Genomic DNA, 24,861 nt, shown 5'->3' on the forward strand with positions numbered 1-24,861 from the left:
TTATTTTACAGATTTTTTTTTTGAAAAAAACGTAAATATTTTTAAACTAGTTTCATTGTGAAGAGTATAATTATTTTTTGTGGCTTAATATTTAGATTAACTAAATTAAGGCCTTTTTTCGATTCCAGCTTTCAGTATTCTATCTTTTAATTACCATTTATTTTGTGTTGATTAAGTTTTAGTATTAATTAAATTTATTTATAATTTAAATTTTATTTCAGTTTATTTAAAAACTGCGACCTGTTTTTTGTTTATACGTTTACCTATGATAATATATGGTCATAATAATATGTAAATGGTTTTTGAGTATTTAATAAATGCATGTTTGCTAATTTTTAAATCTTATATACTAAAACGCTAAGCCCTTTTCTTGTCCACCACTTTACTCAAAAACCATATTAGATAATTAAAATATTTTTTTAGAATATTATTAGTATTACGTATGAGATTGTCAAGATATACTTTTGGTACAAAAATTCACTTCCAGTTTTGAGATGACCGGAAGTTAAAATTTGCTTTAAGTTTTAGACCCCACAATCTTATATACTAAAACGCTAAGCCCTTTTCGTGTCCACCACTTTACTCAAAAACCATATTAGATAATTAAAATATTTTTTCGGAATATTATTAGTATTACGTATGAGATTGTCAAGATATACTTTTGGTACAAAAATTCACTTCCGGTTTTGAGGTGACCGGAAGTTAAAATTTACTTTAAGTTTTAGACCCCTCAATGTATATATGGATCGAAAGGTCTCGTCGAGACGAATCTAAATATGTACTTCCGGTTGCGATCCGACACCGGAAGTGACCCGAAACGCACATAAAACGTCAAGATAGAGTAAATCTGACACCGGATTCGTGATCAGCATGCAAAATTAACTGCTAAATGATATCCATATCGACATTTGATGAACTAAAAATTGCATTCCGGTTTTGAGGTTGACTTCCGGTTTCGTTTTTATTAGTCAAATAGAGAATTCAACGTAGAGTTCAAAAATGTAAGTTCACGAAATTATCATTTATAGTTTTTGAGTTATTGATAATAGTATATTACTTTATGAGGCGGAGAAGCATGACTTTTCTTGACGCGCCCGATATTACGTAATAGAGGGCAAGTCAAGAAAAGTCGCTTCTTTGCCGAATAAAGTATACTATTTTTTCTTCAAACATAGCAATTTTCAACCATAAATAGTACAATTTATACGCTATTTTTACTCGAAATTAACTGTGACAACTATCAAAGTCGTCTAGATGTTAGAAATTAAAATAATTAAGTCGTCAGTGGGATTTACGTCTCCCTGGTTACAGTTGTTTGACATTTGTTTGCAATTATTAAAGACAGCTTATTGTTGTTGCAACCGCAAGCGCAAATTTAGTGCGAAAATAGAAAACCTAAACGAAATTGAGTCCTCGGCTAATGATGCAGTAGCACGTTTGGGGCCCTCCAAGTCCGATAAGAACGATAATGCTCAAAAAATTTTAAACCCTCATGATTCGCCAACATCGGGAATGATTGCTGAAAGTTGTTCTCGACCATCAGTATCATCAACAATTACCAATGCGTATCAAGAGTCGGGAACATTTTTGCACGGTTTCAATTTTGAAAATGCCTCATTAACTAATTGTACTTTTAATATTACTATAAATAAAAATGATGTTTAATTGTTGTTAATGACATTTGTATTGTTGCTTTGTGACATGTTTCATATTGTTACCATGACAACACTTTTCCCTCCGCCGTAAAGAAATGGGAAAAAGAAACTGCTGCCGGCGGAGACATCAAACTTTGACAGGATCAAGTTAGATAAGTAATGTCATCATTATTTGACGTTTGAAGAAAAAAATATTTTTACTTCCGGTCATTGTATATATTGTATATTTTTCTTGCAAAATAAAAATTTCATTTAAAAAACTCGATGTCGAGTTGGTCCGCTAGTATTTAATAAACACATTTTATAAGACTTATTGTTTTATGTTAATAATATATTTTATTGACTGTATAATTTTTTAAAGTATTTTAATAAATATATAAGCAGTTGTGCATTATTTTAATGACGATATAACTTTTTCGCGATATTCTATCAAAGATATAATTTTTCTTGCAACTTATAAGTACCTAAATAAAATACGTCGATTTTAATAGTATTGCATTAATAATTTATTTAAATGTTTTCTGACGGTTTTTTATATATTTTTGAGAGAAATCTCGATCTGATGTCTAATTAATTCAATCTCGAGTCCTTAAATCTCAGATGCCCTAATTTTTGCAGCTTGTAGAATTCAGTATTTTCTTGTCTTTTTGTCAAACTTATATTTCGTTTGTAACGGTATAAACGTCACACCTTTATTAATTTATATTTAAATAATCATTTTATTTTAATTTCTGTATTAATTTATTAATTCCTTTGCCTTCAGATTCGTTTTACTATTTTTTCTTCAAAAAGTAATTGGCGCCGTCTGTTTTTCTTTTCTTTTTCTTTCTTTCCGGTAGAATAAATATTTGCTTCTCTCTCTCTCTCTCTGTTCGGTAGACTAAATATTCTGTTCTATATTGACAGAAAAACTAATTCCATCATGGGAATACATCCTATGACATCTGTGCTAACTTCATTTCAGTCTCCCACTTACTTTCTGTCAATAAGTTTTTCTGACATAGTGGGATATGTTTTTTGTCTTTAATTAAAATTTATAAAAGAAGGTAAGAATTATAATAAGCTTTATTCTATGGTTTGCAGAATACTCTTGGGTTTATAGGCCGTATTCAAGGTTTATTGGCTGTGTTATGGGGTTTATTAGCTGTTTTGAAGATTTTATGGGATATTTTTGAAACCACCTAATTGGGAGACGACACAAATGTAATATGGAATAGCATGCTCTGGAAGACATAATTACCTAATTAGAAAGCCACAGGTAATTGGTAGCAAGCAGCCCATCGATGTCATGATGTCACAAGTATCGCCGAATTTTATTTACTGTAAAGCGTTATGTGTGTAATGTGTATGAATGATACACATCGTTCATATGATGCTCTCCAATATCCGCTAATATTCTGGAAGGGACAAGATGGATATTGCATAAACATAAAACAACGAGATCCCGTATCAGATACTTCATTTAACATTAACCATTTAACAAAATAATTAAATTATTGAACGGAATTAATTTAAATTAATAATCATAAATATATTATTACAGGAGCTGAAACAAACAAGAACGTTAGCTCGAAAGATTATTATTCGTACCGATTAATGATTCGGTGCGGCCTGGACAACGTCATTCTACGATGTCGTGAGCTTTGTCAACAATTCATTGTCGACATGTACGCGAAGATAGAGGGCGAACGACTACGATACTTACGACATAATCAACTCAAGCTGTGTGCGGAAGAGTACATTCACTTACGAGACGCTATTAACAACAACGTCCACGTCGCCGAAATTGGTAACTCTGTCATTTTACCATCATCGTATATAGGCAGTCCACGTCATATGCAAGAATATATACAGGATGCTATGGCTTACGTGCGCGAATACGGACGACCGTGTTTATTTATCACGTTCACATGTAATCCAAAATGGCCAGAGATTACATATTTGCTATTGCCTGGCCAAAATGCAATACATCGTCATGACATTACAGCACGTGTATTTAGAAAAAAGTTGAAGTCTCTAATACGTTACATTACTAAATTACATGTATTCGGTCCCACACGTTGCTGGCTGTATTCAGTTGAATGGCAAAAGAGGGGATTATCAAAATATAGTATCATTTCTGCGGAAATTCCAGATCCGTCTACTGACCAAGTGCTGTTTGATATTGTTACAGCAAACATGATCCATGGTCCATGTGGTACTCTTTATCGTTTATCGCCTTGCATGGCAGATAAAAAATGTACTAAAAATTTCCCTAAAGATTTCACTAATGATACGATAACAAATACCGACGGATATCCAATATATCGTCGAAGAAGTCCCGATAATGGCGGATACTCATTTATTAAAAATATCAGCAACACAGACATTGACATTAACAATCCTTGGGTGGTGCCGTATTCACCTCTGCTAAGCAAGACATACAATGCTCATATTAATGTTGAGATTTGCAGTTCTGTGAAGAGCATTAAATATATTTGCAAGTATGTCCATAAAGGCAGTGATATAGCTGTGTTTAGAGTAGAAAATACTAATGTAAATGCTCCTCCAAGGAATAAAAACGATGAAATTACGCTCTACCAAATTAGACGGTACATCAGCTCCAATGAAGCTGCTTGGCGTATCTTCGGTTTTCCAATTCATGAACGGGATCCAGTAGTTGTTCATTTAGCCGTCCATCTTGAAAACGGTCAGCGTGTATTTTTCACGAACGAGACAGTGATTGATCGTGCTACAAATCCACCTAAAACTACACTCACAGCATTTTTTGAATTGTGTAAAAGTATGGATGATTTTGGTGCCTTTGCAAGAACATTACTCTATTCATAAGTACCACAATATTTCACATGGGCTCAAACAAAAAAATGGATGCCCCGCAAGCAAGGCTCACCAGTTAATGCATGTCTCAATTTATTTAAATCGAACGCTTTGGAGCGATTATTTACAGTTAATCCAAGACACACTGAGTGCTTTTATCTTCGACTGTTGTTGGTTAATGTTACTGGCCCATTATCATTTCAAGATATACGTAAAGTGAATGAGCAACAGTATCCAACATATGAAGACGCATGCCTTGCAGTCGGCTTGCTGGAAGACGACAACCAGTGGGAGTGTATGCTTGCTGAAGCTGCATTGAACTGTACAGCAATATAAATTCGTCTACTATTCGCTATAGTCTTGACTACATGTTTTCCAGCTCGAGCACAGATATTGTGGGATAATCACAAAGATCCAATGACTGATGATATATTGCATCAACATCGTACACGGTGCTACGATCTAACGATAACATTCAGCGACGCTATGTACAATGAAGCATTGATTGCTATTGAGGATTTTTGAATTGTCATTACCAACTTATCAGTAACTCATTTCGGTATGAATTCGCCAAATCGAACTGCATCTGATTTAATTAACACTGAAATGAATCGTGAACTGCAGTACAACACTGTAGAAATGGCAGCGATTGTTACTCGCAATATCCCACTAATAAATGACGAACAAAGAACCATTTATGACCGCATTTTGCTCGCAGTTTCAGCAGGACAAGGTGGGTTCTTCTTTTTGGATGCACCGGGTGGAACTGGCAAAACATTTTTTATTTCACTAATTCTTGCTGAAATACGATCAAATAATGGCATCGCATTGGCCGTTGCATCATTAACGGCAACTTTATTGGATGGATGCAGAACAGCTCATTCAGTATTTAAGCTGCCACTAAATATTCAAAATAACCCTGACGCAGTGTGTAACATTAAAAAACAATCGTCCATGGCTACCGTGCTAAAACAGTGTAAAATTATCATCTGGGATTAATGTACTATGGTACACAAACATTCAATTGAGGCGTTAAACAGGACATTGAAAGATATTAAAAACAACGACAAACTATTTGGCGGCACTCTGTTGGTGCTTTCAGGTTATTTCAGACAAACACTTCCCATCATTCTACGTTCAACATACGCTGATGAGATCAACGCTTGCTTAAAATCATCTCCATTGTGGAATAATGTTGAAAAAATACAGCTGAACGTAAATATGCGCGTTCAAATGCTTCAAGATCCATCCGCTGAAACATTCTCAAAACAACTCTTAGATATCGGTGATGGAAAAGTTGCTACACATGAAACTGGATACGTAAAATTACAGACCGATTTCTGCACAATCGCTGATTCGCAAGATACTCTCATTGAACAAATATTTCCTGATGTACACACACAGTACATAAATCATGAGTGGCTTGCAGAAAGAGCTATTTTAGCAGCAAAACATGCAGAAGTCAACAATTTAAATTTGAAGATACAACAGTTGTTGCCAGGGAACTTGGTATCATACAAATCTATTGATACAGTTTGCGATGACAGCGAAGCTGTCAATTTTCCCACAGAATTTTTGAACTCACTGGATTTGCCAGGCATGCCACCGCATAATTTACAATTGAAAGCTGGATCTCCAATTATCTTGCTTCGTAATTTAAACCCGCCACGGCTGTGCAACGGTAAGCGATTAGTCATTCGAAAATTGATGAAAAACGTTATCGAAGTTATATATATATATATATATATATATATATATATATATATATATATATATATATATATATATATATATATATATATATATATATATATATATATATATATATATATATATATATATATATATATATATATTGTAACGCTTGCCGTGCTACAATAATATTACAAGGCCAGAATCGCTCGTTGTCGAAGAGAATTAGGGCGGGGTTATAGAAACTATATCGTATTTTAAATTCAAGCACAATTAGATAATATGAAATTATAATTTATTATTGGACGCCACCCCTGGTTTATCCTCAAAGGGGAAGAGCAAAAAAAAAAAAATTAAGATTTATTGAAAGTGTACAAGAAAACTATTCTTTATTATTTCTTAGCAATGAACAAAAAGAAAACATTAAAAGTTACGTCATCCCAAAGGGATTCCAAAATATTATTTTATGTTAACATTATCATAAACAAAAAATCTTTGTATCGTATTAAATTAAGAATTGGTTATAAAGAAAATGAATGTATATATATATTAACCCCAAATTTCGAAATTTGTTTACATTGAAAATAATATAGTTATTTATCAACTAGGGACAATGAAGAAAATAAACCTTTAAATTAAATTAGAACACTTCACTATATTTTCATTTTTTTTGAGTTCATAATCATTTCTGTTGTCTTGAAAGTAGGTATAATAAAAATTGGTACAACCTTAATCTGCTCTGTTTCTCTTCTTATTTAATGTCACCAAATAAACCATTGATTCAGCTACGTACTATATCAAATCACCACCATCCTAGATAAGAGGGGTTAGGGATTCCAAAAAAAGATACTGCTACTGGGCCATGATCTGGAATAACTCCATAGCAATACTATCTTGCGACGAGTATTAGAAATATAATAGCAGCATTATAGCCTCTCCAATAAGGGTCTAAAAAAATAAATATCTATCTGAAATATGGACAAGAAAAGGATTTATTAACTCACCTCTGAATTGAGACCCACTTTGGAAACACCTCTTAACGGTTGGACGGTCTTAACAGAAAAGAGCGAAGCGCTGTCATGGCGCCTGAATCTGGAAATTGGGCGTGAGTGACAAGTTGAAAAATATGCTCATCTACCGGATATATTTGGGAATTACAGAAGAATCCTTGAGTCGGCTACAGGTAGGTACTTGACAGATAGATGGGGCTATTAGTTTTATTTAAAAAAAAATTATTGAAATTTATAATGATTTTCTTTTATCTTTTGAAACGGTTACACAGCCCTCCCCACGATTTCAACTGGGTACCAGCGTGGAATCGGACTAGGCATGGTGGCACACCATACTAACCTTTTCAAAAGTGGAAATAGATATACGGAGAGGTAAGACAAACAGAATGGACAAATGTAGCTACAATCTGGACTCACAGAATCCTTCTTTCACAACTCACGTGGTAACAACTCAAAGATTTCAGAACAAAGCGAAACAGAACGCATAGAAATGACTCAACTATAAAAATGTAAACAAAAAAAAATTGCATGCTCACTCTCAAAATGCATAGGGTATTTCACCTATAACCAATATCATGAACAAAGCGGAATAAAACAAAACATATCTACAAATCATTATTTGAGACCAAATGCTCGCATTCAATCGAAACAATATAATTAAGATATTATTATTTGAAATTTCATAAGTAATATAAAGCAAAACATACTAGTGTTGTCACCAAGATACAAAACAGATAATTTACTGCGTAGTCGTTATGAGACCTAACACAATAAAACACAAAAAAAATAATGTTATCGTTTGTTCGGAAGCGTAGAGTCTTTCATCTATGACTTAATCCACGAATAACATAAGAATAATAATACAATCGTATCATTAACGCCATAAGATACAAAATACAAATGTGTCATCGTTTGTTCGGAAGCATAGAGTCTTTCATCTATGACTTAATCCACGAATAACATAAGGTAATAACGCAGCGCGTCATTATAGACACATTTAAAAATACGCAAAGAAAAGGAAAGAGTTACTAATAGTTCAAAATTGGGTACATTAAAGTTCTACAAAGACAAGCCTTAATAAGTTTACTGGGAAAGGTAGACATCAGAATTTCTGTAAGACACATCTATATTTAGAAACAAAAAAAAAGGCTGATGTTTAGTTATTAGTATGACAACTAGAATTTGTGATAACTAACGTGTATCATCCGCCTATAATAGGGACAACATTGGTAGGTCAACTTCGGGTAGGGTCAACTTCGGGTAGGGTCAACTTCTTACTTCTTACAATCTTCTTACTTCATCCCTAGCCTTCCTCAGTGTCTGGCCATTCAGAATATAGTATGTTAGACAGCAATAATCTTTTCAAACATTATTTTGGGGGGTTTCGAATAGAGAGTCGAAATTCGAAGGTCTTCACACTAAGAGTAAAACTTAGGCAAATGAACAGATACTATAATGAACTATCATTGGTAACTAGACAGAGGAATCTTGATATCTTTGGTATAGATACCAAAAAAATTACTTGGATTTATAAATCCGTAAAATAAGATAAATTGAATTTTGTATCCACTTGAAGACAACTAAAGGTATGTACAATTTATTGTAATATAAACTAACATAAGCATAAAAATATCACATTCTACCAAGGCATTCTAAAAATAAAATGAGATTAAATTTTGCAAACACCCTTAAAATCAATATAGGTTCTTGGTCGGGGTAGCACAAACTCAAGATCTCGATCAATACAAACTAGAGAGAGAATAATACCGAAGTAGAATAAGATAAGATAAAAATAAAATTTATGTCGAAAAGAAATACGACATATATACATATATATATATATATATATATATATATATAGACATATTGAACACAATAAATGATCAATATTATAATAATAAAAAGTAAAACAGTTCAACGAACTGGGGTGCGAGCCAAACTGAGTTGCTCTGGAGATCGACGTGCGGAGTCTCCTACACTACTTCCAGAGGCTCGTCTCTTTGCGACAACATCTGAGATACACAAAATTATTAATTGGAATAGGGATAGGTCCACTAATCCACTTGACTATAGCAGGATGCTCCCTGACTAATAGTCAACACCACCGACATAAAACAAGGGTTGTCGAGACAGCTCAAAAAAAAATTGAAACGTGTCAACTTCCTGAAGGGAAAGAAGCACTAAGGGACAGATTTGCCGAAGCAAAGTGGTATTCAATGTACTAAGTACTAGGGTATCAGTGCTGTACTGACCCCACGCCAAAAAAATTTGGAAAGGAAACGAATCCTCTCCAGGATAAAGTTCGCGTTAGCGCAACTCTTCCTGTACACGGGCCACGGAGGGGTTGAATAGTCGCTGGAGAAGGTAGCAAAGATTAAGTACGCAAAGCGTAAAGGGAATCAACTAAAAAATTAAAAATTAAGAATGGACTGAACATTTTAGAAGAAAGGTATTAAAATTTTAAGAAAACTGATTTATTCGTTTTCAGATAAATCTGAATTATCCGTCGAAACACTGACTTAGATCAGTTTTAGGTCTTAATAAAACAAAAAAAAAATAAACAAAAATCACGACTATTTACATGCAAAATTAAACTGGATGCTCGATTTAATGAATCGACATCAGGTACAGTTCGTTGGCTATTAGGCACAACGACCAATGGCAGATTTCTATAAATATGGCTCTAACCTAACCAAAAGTGTGGAACAGACCAGTGTTAAAGTTTCTGGGAGCGAAAAGAGGGATGCTTCCAGCTCAACAAAGGCGGGTGGCCAACTAAGTAGTCTTAGCAAGCTTCGCTATGGTTATCCACTAGGTAGACAACCTAAATAGCATCAAACAATAATAAAGTTGACTATAACAGTCAAGCAATGAATGAATTTCCAACCACTGGTTGAAAATTAAACTAACGCAAAAGAAGAAAGAACAGGATGGCCAATAGTTCCATAAGAATATCCTCTGGGATTGATCACAGTGGAAAATTTCCAAGCAAGAAGACTGGCAAAAGGACAAAAGAAGAAAATAAATCCAAACCGTTAATACACAATATTGGAGAAGAAGAAAGAAAATGGGTATATGGCATACAAACCATAATCGATACACAAACAGTTTAGTCTAAAAAGAAACAAAAAAAAATCATAAGAGTCTTCCACGAAACAAAAACTTACGAAAAGACTTAAAAGGAACGGAAGAATCATTATAATCTTCCAAAGAAATAGAAAAATAGTACAGTCCATCGTCAATAATAAAAAATCGTGATGTTGGATATAACACACCACAACAATAAAAAAGTTGAACAGTAACACATTTTTGACACCTAATTCAATCCAATATGGTCGTCGTACAAATCACAAAGAAATGTTTACCATTCTTTAGCAGAACTACAACAGAGTCAAAATAATATTAACTTTTAATTCTCAGTGGGTCATTTAACGGTAGTACCAGAACTATTTCAATTGTTAAACAAACGTGGTCTTAACGTCGACATAAAGATAAAAGATAAATTCACAATAGGCGGCAGCGGGTTGTTTCACCTCTGTATATACAAAGAGTCACAATAGACAACAGCAAACTACTTCAACCTCACTTGTACCATATCGTGAACACAAGATAATAAATGAAAGCTTTTGAGCCTTAGCCAAAAGTCTCAAAGCAAAAGATATATGTGGTCTAATAAACTATTAGAAGACCACAAAAATGTCAACGACAAAAAAAAGAAAGCTGCTGCGTATACAACAGTCTGACATCAACACAAATAACTCAGGATACAATAATACAGGTCACGTGCCTGTACGTCCTACAGGACATCTCGAGAAAAAAAAAGGTAAAACCACAAATAACAATAAATTCCAGTACCAAAAACATACTTCTACTACATCTGACCACACAAAGACATAAAATTAACATAACAGAAGGAGAATAACAATATTTCCGCTCTATATTCTCAACAAAGACGCCTTAGGCAGAGAGAAACGAAGTCATATCATTACTTCCTTATACTTTTAAAACAAAAGAACCATGGACTGTAAAATATAGAAAGCATTTTCCTTTTCAGGAAATGAAATTTTCTTTTCAAAGTACGAAAAAGTTAAACTATGAAAAAATAATTTTTTAAAATAAACGAAAAACAGATTAAAAAGAAAATTTAACAGATAACAGACTAGACATTAAAAAAACATCCCAATATCAAAGAACTCAACTTCAAATCCTCGCAAAAAAATATTTCGCGTAAGTATTCTGCACGAATCCAGATAACATATTTTAGAATTAGGTAGGTCGGGACAGCCTGTATATAGATATAGTTCCCGGCTGTTTGCCGCAAATAAAAATCATGAATCAAGGTTAAGAAATAAAATTCACTTAATTGATTTTTCAAATAACGAACTCTAAGAGCCATTTCGTTTATTTAAAATAAACACATTGAGGAATATAATTATTATGGTTCTTATAAACAAAATAAAAGACTGAACTGCAAAGAAAATGAATTGAGGACTAGAATATAAAATGCTTGAACATATTAGCCGGAATAAATTCAAGGTTTCAATCCATACCAAACACTTATAAAGAAATAAACAAAGTTCATTTTTCACTTATGGAATGTTTACCTTAGGCAAACGGGGAATAAACAGACGATTATCTTACCATTCAAAATACGACCATTAAAATGCACACGTAATAAACATTCCAAATACGTATTATGTATTTCACAAAATTAAAAATACGACGAGAATATTTCTACGCAATTTTACGAAGATTAAATTAAAGGAAAACGAAAATCGTGCCAGTTAAACTGATTAAACAAAAATTGGGTAAAAGCAAATACACAAACAACTTGAGTCTAAAATACGAAATGTAAACAGAAATCATAAACATATTACGTTGTTTTTATAATGAAGATACACGCTCCACGATTGGCGCGCCATTTATGTAACGCTTGCCGTGCTACAATAATATTACAAGGCCAGAATCGTTCGTTGTCGAAGAGAATTAGGGCGGGGTTATAGAAACTATATCGTATTTTAAATTCAAGCACAATTAGATAATATGAAATTATAATTTATTATTGGACGCCACCCCTGGTTTATCCTCAAAGGGGAAGAGCAAAAAAAAAAAATTAAGATTTATTGAAAGTGTACAAGAAAACTATTCTTTATTATTTCTTAGCAATGAACAAAAAGAAAACATTAAAAGTTACGTCATCCCAAAGGGATTCCAAAATATTATTTTATGTTAACATTATCATAAACAAAAAATCTTTGTATCGTATTAAATTAAGAATTGGTTATAAAGAAAATGAATGTATATATATATTAACCCCAAATTTCGAAATTTGTTTACATTGAAAATAATATAGTTATTTATCAACTAGGGACAATGAAGAAAATAAACCTTTAAATTAAATTAGAACACTTCACTATATTTTCATTTTTTTTGAGTTCATAATCATTTCTGTTGTCTTGAAAGTAGGTATAATAAAAATTGGTACAACCTTAATCTGCTCTGTTTCTCTTCTTATTTAATGTCACCAAATAAACCATTGATTCAGCTACGTACTATATCAAATCACCACCATCCTAGATAAGAGGGGTTAGGGATTCCAAAAAAAGATACTGCTACTGGGCCATGATCTGGAATAACTCCATAGCAATACTATCTTGCGACGAGTATTAGAAATATAATAGCAGCATTATAGCCTCTCCAATAAGGGTCTAAAAAAATAAATATCTATCTGAAATATGGACAAGAAAAGGATTTATTAACTCACCTCTGAATTGAGACCCACTTTGGAAACACGTCTTAACGGTTGGACGGTCTTAACAGAAAAGAGCGAAGCGCTGTCATGGCGCCTGAATCTGGAAATTGGGCGTGAGTGACAAGTTGAAAAATATGCTCATCTACCGGATATATTTGGGAATTACAGAAGAATCCTTGAGTCGGCTACAGGTAGGTACTTGACAGATAGATGGGGCTATTAGTTTTATTTAAAAAAAAATTATTGAAATTTATAATGATTTTCTTTTATCTTTTGAAACGGTTACAATATATATATATATACATATATATACATTAATTTTCACATTTTATGTTAAAAAGTATTACCATTTTATATATTTCCGCATATTTAATTTATATTTTATACTCAAATATTTTTACATATTTTTTTTATGATGGTAGGTACTTTTATATTGATTTAAGTGGTCTGTTTTTTTAACTTAACCAGTTTTTGTGGTATGTTGTGGTACCAGTTGATAGCGTACTTTAATTACTTTCTTAATTTTTCTAAAAAATGATAAAAAAATCTAAACATCTAAAGACAGATGAATTATCATATGAAATATTCTTATTAGGAATGTATCTGTCCCAAGTACAGTAGAAGAAAAACGAAAGGTTCTTACTGGACTTGTTTCTCAGAAAGCCAGTAACCGTAGTTTGTCTGATGTTTCGGTCAATTTATCTTTTGATGTTGATTACCAACAAGCTTTAGCTTCTTATTCTGATCTTTTAGGGTCTTATATCTGATTATTCAGGTACACAATCTGATACTACAGATACTACAATTCGTTGGGAAGTATTTAATTTTCCTGAGTTATACTCTAAATTTTTTAAAAATAGTAATGTATACTTAATCACTTATATTCATTAATTGAATTATTTTGTTATAATATTTTTAAATAACATATAAAACATTCTAGCCTGACGGATACTACAATTCGTTGGGAAGTATTCAATTTCCCTGAGTAATATTCTAAATTTTTTATGATCAATATTTTGATATTATATTCATTAACTTGATTGCTTTATTATAAGTATTTACTTTTTAATTTGTTCCTACAGATTACTACTGCATATACTTATTCCTCGGTAGAACATTGTGTTCTTGTTTTCTATGAGAAAAATTTCTCAGTTGTGTTCGAAATTTTTCTGACAGGTGGTAGGAGTGTGTAACGTTATAAACGTCACATCTTTATTAATTTATATTTAAATAATTATTTTATTTTAATTTATTTATTAATTTATTAATGCCTTTGCCTTCAGATTCGTTTTTACTATTTTTTCTTCAAAAAGTAGTTGGTGCCGTTCTTTCTTTTCTTTCTCTTTCTTTCCGGTAGAATAAATATTTGCCTTTCCTCTCTCTGTCCGGTAGACTAAATATTCTGTTCTATGTTGACAGAAAAGCTAATTCCATCATAGGAATACATCCTATGACATCTGTGCTAACTTCATTTCAGTCTCCCACTTACTTTCTGTCAATCAGCTTTTCTGACGTATAGGGATATGTTTTTTGTCTATAATTAAAATGTATATAAGAAGGTAAGCATTATAATAAGCTTCATTTTATGGTCTGCAGAACTCTCTTAAATTTATTGACCGTATACAAGGTTTATTACTGAGATACTGAGCTAGGCGATGCATAGACGATAAGCTCCCATGGTTGATTGAGGTATTATTTTTATAATAGTATTTCAATTCTCTTTGGTAGTCTTATCACTACACGTTATCTAACTCTTTTATCTATCTCCTCCTCCTCTATCCTTTATCCTTCGTAAGGATGTGGTGACGTTATAGTATTTGACGAATGGTTGCTATCCATTCTTCTCTCTCCTGGGCGCGGTGTGCTGCCTCAGGCAGAGAGTAACCGGTAGCGCACTTTATTTGGTCTGACTATCAAAGTAGCGATCTTCCTCGGGTTCTTTTATCATCTACCTTGCCTTCAACCACCAACCTCTCCATGCCTTCCATTCCTCTGGTAATGTGTCCAAAGTACCTCAATATATTTTGGTTGATGATTGTGGTAAGCCTAGTATTGATGTCGAGTTCCGTCAATATTGAGACATTTGTGAGATGTGCTGTCCAGGGTATGCGCATTATTCTACAATATATCCACATTTCAAAGGCCATTATACGTCGTGAGTCGGACTTTTTAATGGTCCAAGTTTCTGAAGCATAGGTAGCGATAGGAAAGATAAGCGTCCATAGTAGGCGCAGTTTCGCGTTCCTGGTTATGTCCGTATCTTTCCAGATTTTAGTAAGTTTGACCGTTGCTAATCTATCCATTGTAAGGCGTCGACGAATCTCTTTTTCGCATCCACCATTGTTTGTGATAACTTAAGTAATTGAAACGGTTTACCACTTCAAACCTCGCTAATATATCTAATATATCTATCCATCTAATAACTATCAATTAAGATTTACCTGCCACCTTTCAATCAAATATATCCTTACCAAAATTGAGCACCCAAATAGAGCAACGTTTCTTAGTAAAGCTTTTGTGAACAGTCAGTTTTGCACCACTCATTCTTTTTATCTTTTTCATTACACCTTTTCATTAAATATCATACCAGTACCAGAACTTATAGCTAAAATATAGGATAAAAGAAAGTGATCGTAGTTTGTGAGACAACATCTGTCTGTTCATGTTACTAAGTCGTTAATGGGAGCTAAGGCCGAAGATATTGAAGAAACTGTTATGAAGTGATATGACATTGTTACTGATTTAAGTTATATAAATTTCAAGATATTTTCAATAAACCTGACACAAAATAAATAATTAATGAAGGATATAAAGCTAATAGACAAGAACAAAACCCTGATGATTGTGACAATACATACCAATAATTCCTATGTAATTCCTATTTCAGAACATCCTGTAAACGTTGAAATGAACCAAATTTGTACAAAGAAGTCTTTTTCAGTTCTCAAAAAATAATTTTGGGCCTGATGAAATCGATTTTATTAAAGAATATACCACACCTGAAGTAAAATACCACCTTTCTTCTGGGGACCAAATATTTAATAAATTTAGTGTGGTCCAAAAATATTTTAAAAATTCTCAAATATCATTTTTTATCAAATGCACCAAAACACTGATTAATGTTTCTATAAACGAAATTAACTCTTTCCAGCCCAAATTATTTTTTTTCTATAAATTAAAAAAAAATATATGATATAGGAAGCGATAAAAGAAAAAATAATTGTTAATAACTTTTGTAAAAACTTTGCATCCTAGAGTCTTCAAACTCAAAAAAAAATTGATCCCATTTGGAATCATCTGACGTTGGTGGTACTTGAATTATCCATTTATAACACTTGGTATAGTGGTCTGGTAAAAAATTTACTATATTAGGAAATACGTTTATTACTACACTTATACTATTAAAAATTTAATTTTGTACATGGAAAATATAAAAACAATCTTGAATATTATTTAAACATAAAAAACATTGCATTTAGAACATTTTATTCTAGAGTAAGACTTTATACATAATTTGCACCTTGTGCGATTTTGATCATGTAGTGGCCAGTGTCCTACGCCATCAAATCGAACATCTTGCACTGGTGCAAGATGCATTACTTATTTCTTATTTGGTGTATTCTCTTGAGAAGGACGTCCTCGTTTTCTCGTGTCGAACTTTTCAGCTTTCAGTAACGCATGTCCACCTTGAGATTTGAATTGGAGAAGGGTAATGTGTTTCACTTGTTTTTGTTTGCAGTGTCTTCAGTACAGCAACCAGGAGTTGACAATACATGTATCAATAAGATTAAATGTTATTCTCAAATAGAATCTTTTTGGTTTGATTTTGATTCTATATAGTTCCACAAGCGTGTCATGCAAATCCACACCCCCCATCGAAATATTATATTCTTTTACAATTGCTGGCCGTTTGATTCCTACATACGTTTATGTAGAAGATGATATTTTCCTAAATAGTTCGATTCTAATATGAAGGACTTACTGTCATACCATTTGAGAGCAGTAATATTTTTTTTGCTATCTATTTTTACATCAGAGGATCCACGACCTTTTGCCATTAGAACTTTATCTTCTGAAAAAAGACAACCTACCAGCTGCCCCCTCCTTACAGTCCCTGCAGCAAGGAAGCTGCAGGGATTAAAGGGTTAAATACAGAGATAAAATGGAGAGATAAAATGGGACATAAAGGGTTAAAGAAATAATGCAAAACTATAATGAAGGCAAGCAGAGGATTAGATGACACGGATAACCCGTGAGTTCTATCCAAACTTATATTATCGAATGTGACATATATGTGATTTTTGTATTTGGGGTTACTTAAAATCGTAAACAAATTTAAGAATTTGAGTAAGAATTGAAGATGCATGTAACGAAATCACAAATAACCTTGAAATTTAAGATTTAAAAGAATGAGACAGTCTTTACAGAAAATAATATATTTATGTATTTAAACAAATAGTCATTATATAAAGCACATATGTTGTAATATTACTTCTGTAGTTGTTGTTAATTCCTTTTACTATTTTTTACTATAAATCATAAATATTAAACTCATGTTTTTTGTCTGAAATAAATAAAACTTTAAGAAATTTATATTGGAATAAAATTTAAAAAAATACTGTGCAACAAATTTATTAATTTGTTTAATTTAAGCAAATAACAAAAATTAATTGTATGACTTAATTAATTTGTAAAAGAAAACTTATATTTTCGAGCGAACCTACATAAACTATTAAAAAAGATGTCCTAAATTTAAAAATACAAAAGACAATTAAACAAAAATATGTATTCTATTGAGGCCGTCACTACAAACCGTCAATATGAGGCTCACGCCTCATATAGACGGTTTGTAGTGTCTATATGAGTTTACACTATCTTTGGTTTCCGTTTAGCAGGAGAGTTTGGAATACCCTGTATAACTATATACACGTACAATGCTAAATGTATAAAAGAATTCAAGTATGTAGGTATCACCATAACTCACGACGACGGTTTGAGTAGGTTTGGGATGTTTCTATGAAGTAGACGATAGAATGAAATGATATACCATGATATACATTATAAAGAAATGCTATCTAGAACATCGAAGAATTAATTATATAGAACAGTGACTGGAACAGTCTCTAATATGGTCCTCTTGTTCCTATCACAACTGGGCAATATCAAATTAGAACAAATAAATAATTGGAAAGCTTACAGCCCAGATGCCCAGGAGAGCAGGACAAGTTTAAATAAAGGAATAACAGCTTAAAAGATTTAAATATAGCATTTTTCATATAAAAATGCTTGCACGTCACAATTTATATAAAGTGACGTCACTTATATTTAAAATTTCCAGAACGTCGACCTTAGAGTTCAAATTTTTCTAACAAAGCTAATAATACGAAATCCAAACAGAACTGCTCGATCTTTCATAGAAGTCAACATGGTATAATAATATGAAAAATGTAATCATCATTATATTGGGAATTTTAGAGTTATATTGATTAAATAACCAAAAACATTTATTATTATTAATAATATAAATTTTATGAAATAATTCTTTAAGTCTAATATTCTACAAAAAAATAATTTTAATTAAATAGATTAGACAGTTGTACGCAACTGATACGGGAATACTTCAAATTTTATTGACAGTTCAGCGTGTGGCAAAATTTTATGAAGTGTTGCCGCTTTTGTAGAGTAAGAATTTTATTTATGTTTTGATTTCCTACACAATTTGATGACAATAATATATAATATATATTAATAAATTATATTTATTAATATATATTCAATTTAGATTAATAGCTTTAAAAACTAATTATTGTTGTGTAGTGTGATTGTGCTATGCCAAAATAAATAAATACTATGTAAAAAGCTGATAAGCTTTCATATAAGATAGATTATTTCGAACAAGAAATAATGGCGGGACGTTTTTACTATTAAAGCCCTAAAAGAGGTAAGTTTAAAATTTAGAATATATAATTTTGTATTAAAATGTTTTCCTATTTATTTTAGTGTGTTGCAGTACTCCTAAAACTAAGTGTATTTACTGTTAATATAATAGTTTGACAAATAGTTGACATTTTAAAAATTCCTCACTTACTAACTATTATGATGTTTTGGCAACGCTGTGGGGTTCTGACGTCGTAAATCTTGACTGACGTGCAAACATTTTTATATGAAAAATGCTATACCAAGTTATTACAAGATACCATTCTCCACCGTAAAAAACAGAAAATTGGCTTATTTCGGCCATATTTTCCGTAATAGTAAATACTGATTTCTATAGTTGTTTCTACAAGGCAAGATGGAGGGCAATCTTAGGAAATGGACTGGTCTACCGCAACTGATCTATTCCAAGTTACTGTCAATAAAATAAGGTGAGTCAATGTAGTTGCTAACACCCCTAGAAGGTGAGCACCTTTAGAAGAAGGCATACTAGATTGTAGACAATATTGACAAAGTAAAATAAATGAGAAGAGCATAGAAGGTTGTAACGCTATAGAGAAAAAGAGAGAAATAGGAAGACTAGAACAATAACCAAGAATTAGAATTTGACGTTACTGACCAGCTACGATAAAAAAAATAAAAAGTAAAGAAGCGCAAATTTATTTAAAGTTAGTTTTTTGTTGTAGTTGAATGTTCCTTCACATAAATTGCATGCATCTACCCACATCACCCTTTTTTACTATATTCACGACTACAACGTTTTTGCTTTTCTAAAAAGGGTCTAATAAATCGTTACTTTTCTTGCAACGAAGAAGTTATAAAACTGGGATGGCGTGGTATGCAGAGCAAGATAAATTTTTTTAAGGTCTAGAGGCGTTGCAGATGTGTTTAGTAAATATTTATTCAACGAAGAAAAGATTATGTTAAATAATAAAACATATTGTCTGTGACAAGATATATTTATGTCTAGTGAAAAAAGATATATTTATTTTTATTGAAGATAAGAAATTGAAGCTGGAAACATACTTATCAGCATTGTTTATTAATAGTTTTACTGTATGGAGTTATTTTATAAAAATCTGAAGATAAAATAATATTTAGACTAGAATGATGCATTTTAATTTTTACTCATGAAAACATAAACATTAAAATAGTAGATATATGAGGGTAAAAAATTATTTTATCAACACATTATCTCTAAGAATTCTGCCGCTACTAATAATCGGTTCTTATTATGTTTTGTCACACGTCACAAACAAAGAGGTTCTGGGAAGGATGAACAAAGAAATGGAAATTTTAAATTCAATAAAAACAAGAAAATTAGAATATCTCGGACATATTACACGTGGAGAGAAATACACATTGCTCCAACTGATTATGCAGGGAAAGATCCAATGAAAGAGAAGCATAGGGAGGCGTAGAATGTCATGGCTGCGCAACCTGAGGGATTGGTACGGATGTACATCAAATGAACTTCTCAGAGCAGCCGTCTCAAAAGTCCGAATAGCTATGATGATTGCCGACCTCCGCCGTGGAGATGGCACTTGAAGAAGAAGATTATGTTTTGTATTCGTCCAAATTTCAAATGCATACGTTATTATAGGTCACATGACTAAACGGTAAATTCTTATTTTTGTACTGTAGGTAAGATACATTTTTGGATTCCATAATTTTTTTAGCGCAAATATTTAAACTGATAACACTTTCAAAGTTGTACAAAATTCCAGTTTACGTCTTTCTTGACACTAGTAGTTATATTTTCCACTATATCCGTATCATCGGCTAAAGCTAGTATAGTGCCCTACTAAGAAAGAACCCCGTATCTCCCAAATTTCAAAAATTGGTATATTTGCACCATATGAATAATTATGATTTATATAACATATTCACATAGAGAAAAACCCGTAGTTTACATTTTTAAATATTTTATGAATGAAAATAGTTTCCCTGTAAACGCCAAAAATGACTATTATGCTTAGTATAAACCTGGCATTTAAAGCTTCGTAGTAAAAACCTGGTATATTCTCAGCAGATACGGGTTTTTAACGTAGGATAAAACGATATGCGAGGTTTTTTCTAAGGAATAGAGCAACGCCGCTAATAGTTTCCACTACCAAGTGGAACTATCGTTAAAGAAGAAGAAGAAAATTTATGATTATCATGATTTCGTCGAGGCCGTTAAAACGTGTAATTTGAATCGTGTGGTGGTGAAAAAAATGGGAGTTTCCGATTTTTTTATCTGGAAAGACTTATCATAACAGTCAAAATTAAAGAAAACAGAGTCACATATTTACCTATCACAAATTGTTAAAGTAATTGTGAAGAGAGGTAGCAAGATTTTACACGTTAAGATTGATGATAGCGAGGAGTTGATAGAGATGAACTTTTTGTAGCCCAGAGTGTTAAAATCTGGGATAAAGGACCCCACACCTGTGACGAAACCTTCTGGGATTGCTAAGAAGAGAAAAAAACAAATATTTAAAAACTTAGGTCAAATTATACCGGCGAACCGCCATCAATTTTGGGAATTGCCAACTTATGATTAATAATAATTTTCATTTTGTATTTTTAAATAAACGTTTTTCGTAAATACTTATGTTTTATTCAACAAATGTTCATAAAAAATATTATTAAAATGTTAAAATGTTTTGCCTTTCGAGGCAGTTATATAAATTTTATAATAATTACATAGTTAAAACCAAGCTTAAGACAAATTTGGATAATACGTGGTTTTAGCTAAGTAAACTTGACATAATTCTTTGCTTTGTTAGCCCGTATGTCGCATAACTAATGTCCATATGGTAATTTTGCAATTTTGTTTTTTGAAAAAAGTTAACTACAATGCTACACACTCTACCCTAAATTATTTTGTGTTATTATTGTACCAAAAGCACAAGGGATTAAACAAAAATCTTTAATCGCGTTTTTCTCAAAACTCGCTATAGTGGAGATACAGGGTTCTTTATTAATAGGGCAGTAATAGTGCAAGGACCCTGATTACTAAAGCGCAGAGTTCATGTGTGTGTTTTTATACAATACTCTGCAAAACGATATTAAAGAGGATTGCGAATAGACCATCTCCCTATTTGATGCCACTATTATTGTAGAGAGAGTCGACAGTTTTCCTTCAAGTCTTACTTCGAGATCCCTTTACATAAGCTTCTGTCAATTTAATTAATGTTTGGATAAAGAGTTAGTGTGATGTCTTCTATTCCTAATATTAATTCATTATCTGTTTAATTGTGAATATTTAATTTATAGTTGATCGATTTTCCATTTCAAAAACGCACACTATAATCTCCCAATTAATATTTCACCCATTCACTAAAAATTTTTAATAGTATTAGGGAAAATACTTTATATTCTGTGTTAATAAGTCATACATCTATATAGTTTGTGCAGTATATTTTATTACGCTTTTTTTTGTATGGGTATAATAATATAATAATTCAGTGATTTAAGCAACTCGATTGGGAACAAAGGTATTCATGCGTGAGATTATATCCACGATAGTGTTATCCTTGAATCGCTCCACACATTGACACTAGAGAATGACAGTTTGGTTTCATATAATAATATGATTCTTTTTGTGAGTTTTGAGAGGAGTAACATGGCACTGAGTTCAAGTTAAGGTAGGGTAGTTGTCCTGATAGGGCTTATTCGAGATTTGCCTGTAACCAGTATGCAGGAAATTGTGTTATCAGAGTATACAATACAAAAGTAAATGCATGCTGCATAAGCCTTTTCGCTGCTGTCAGCAAAGCCATGAATTTGTATGTGTGCGATTTTCTTATTAAGAAATAGGCAGCTTGGGATTTTTAAGGACTTTAAGTGAGGTATATTATTTACAAGGGTTGTACATTCTTTTTCCAAAGAGGGAGGCAAGATATCGTGCTAGTCCATTCGTTCGAGGAAAAGTTTCTTAATGAATAACTTTCCATGTAGAATCACAGGAGTTATCAACCCTAATGAATCATACATTTTAGCTAGAGTGGACAAGGAAAGTTTTTTTGTAACGTGATTGTCAGTTGGAGCTTTAGGTACTGAAATTGAGAGTGTGTCTGGAAAAGGGTTCCATGAAATTCCTAAAACTTTATTAGAGGCATTTTCAATTTGGATATCATATGAAGTGGGTTGATCATTGTTACAATATTTTTCAGTAAATCTTGTGAAATTGGAAACCCATTTGTGAGTTGAAATGCAAGCACTGCCTAGAACGATATTTAATTCGTGATATGTGGTTTCTAGGTCAGCTTCAGTTTCGGAACCACAGAGAATGTCGTCTACGTAAGTTTGTGTAAGTAAGGCTTCACAAGTGAGGGATTATTTTTGTATATTAGTGGATGCAAGCTCTTTTATAGGCCGAGTAGATAAGAAACCTGAAGATCTGAGGCCGTACGTTAAGCTAGTAAGTTCAATGTATTCAAGTAGTTTAGAGGGATCATCTCCCCACAGTATATTTTGCAGGAAGGTTAGATTTGGGTTGATCTTTCTTTGACGGTACATTTTTTGAATATCAGCGGTACAAACAAATTGGAGTATTAAAACGGCGTCATTTAAAGAGGTTCCAGAAGAGGATTTACAAGATCCATCAAAAACAACGCGTAATCGAGTGCTAGTGCTGCTCTCTTTTATCACGCATTAATGAGGTAAAAAATATATGTGTTCGGATAAGTTATTATATAGTGTGAGTGGGATATATCGTGCATGATTAAGTGTAAAGTATTCATCGATAAAACTTTTGTATTCAAGAAATACTGTAATAATGTTCGTTTTAAAACAAATATAACAGTGATTTGAGATGTAAGAGACTGTATTTAAATAACTCTAATGTAACTTACTGCATTTAACTTAAATGTAATATAATAGACGTTTTTGTCGAGACACGTTATTTTCAATAAAAAAAATCCGGCATAATTTAAGCTAATATCTATTATACCTATACAGCTATTAGTAATTTATTTTTTTGTTAAAGTCGGTTTGATATAAACATGTATCACTCAAAGCATTTGAGACTTTAAAAGAAACTGGAACAATGGGTGTGTGTTGCAGATAGAACCGTATAATTATATACCCAATTATATTATATAATTATATACCCATTATATTCCAAAATATCGCCGATATAACTGTTTTAACACGTCAAGAAAAATTGTTAAACTGCGCTTCAATTCCGCTTGGAGGAAAAATGAAGAGAATTAAATATTATTAATAAATATGAAAAACATAATCTAGTAATATTTGTAACCAAGTGATAAGTAAAAAGTAATAAAAATGAACATTACAGAAAGTACCAACATAAAACGTTCTATCCACCAAATTGCTACGTTTTAATAGTGTATTCATTAAAAAGGTATAGTAGAAACCACACATGGAACATATATTTTCTAAACCAAACCTTTTATGCAATAAAATTATTTAGTACTTACCATAATTAGGTCTTATTTTAATGTCAAAAAAGTGTGTTAAAAATATATCAGGCTTTGGTCCAGGAATATCAGTTAACGTCGTTCTTTGTCTTATGAAAAGACATAAATAACCTAAGATAAAAATTACTAATGGTACAACTAGTATAACGAACATGATGGATATAACACATTAACCAATTTCTTTGCGTAGTTCATTAAACTAGTACTCAGTGGTTGTTATTTAAAACAATTAAAAATTAACAATAACTTAAGATAAACCATTTTTCTATTTCTGTTGATTGTGCAAAAGTAATTATATTCTTCATGCATATAAGGGACGTCTTTTGTATGTTTTTCAGTATTTTAATTAAATTGTTATTTTAGTAAATATTTGAATTATCTTTGGTTAGGTTAGTTCTATCCTTAGTTAGTTATTTATCCATACTTAACTACTACCTTAACACTTATGAGACTAATGGAAAATTTTACATAAGAGAGCAGCTTAAACATAGTATTCTTAGCAATACTGTCATTTAATTAAATGTATGGCACAATGTTAAGCACACAATGCATATCGGTCAATAAAGAAAACA

General features: G+C 32.0%; 1 protein-coding gene across 1 annotated transcript in view; it reads right to left on the reverse strand.

Annotated features, from left to right (window-relative positions):
* The window catches only part of LOC140452312 (cytochrome P450 4V2-like), a 167,834-nt gene extending 143,301 nt beyond the window's left edge, over positions 1-24,533 (reverse strand). The window contains exon 1 of the mRNA XM_072546495.1: positions 24,290-24,533. Coding sequence (XP_072402596.1) covers positions 24,290-24,443 — 154 coding nt within the window. The 5' untranslated portion in view covers positions 24,444-24,533. The remainder of the gene's footprint in view (positions 1-24,289) is intronic.
* Between the last annotated feature and the right edge of the window lie 328 nt (positions 24,534-24,861).

This window comes from Diabrotica undecimpunctata, chromosome 1 (assembly GCF_040954645.1).
Source record: "Diabrotica undecimpunctata isolate CICGRU chromosome 1, icDiaUnde3, whole genome shotgun sequence".
Lineage (NCBI taxonomy): Eukaryota > Metazoa > Arthropoda > Insecta > Coleoptera > Chrysomelidae > Diabrotica > Diabrotica undecimpunctata.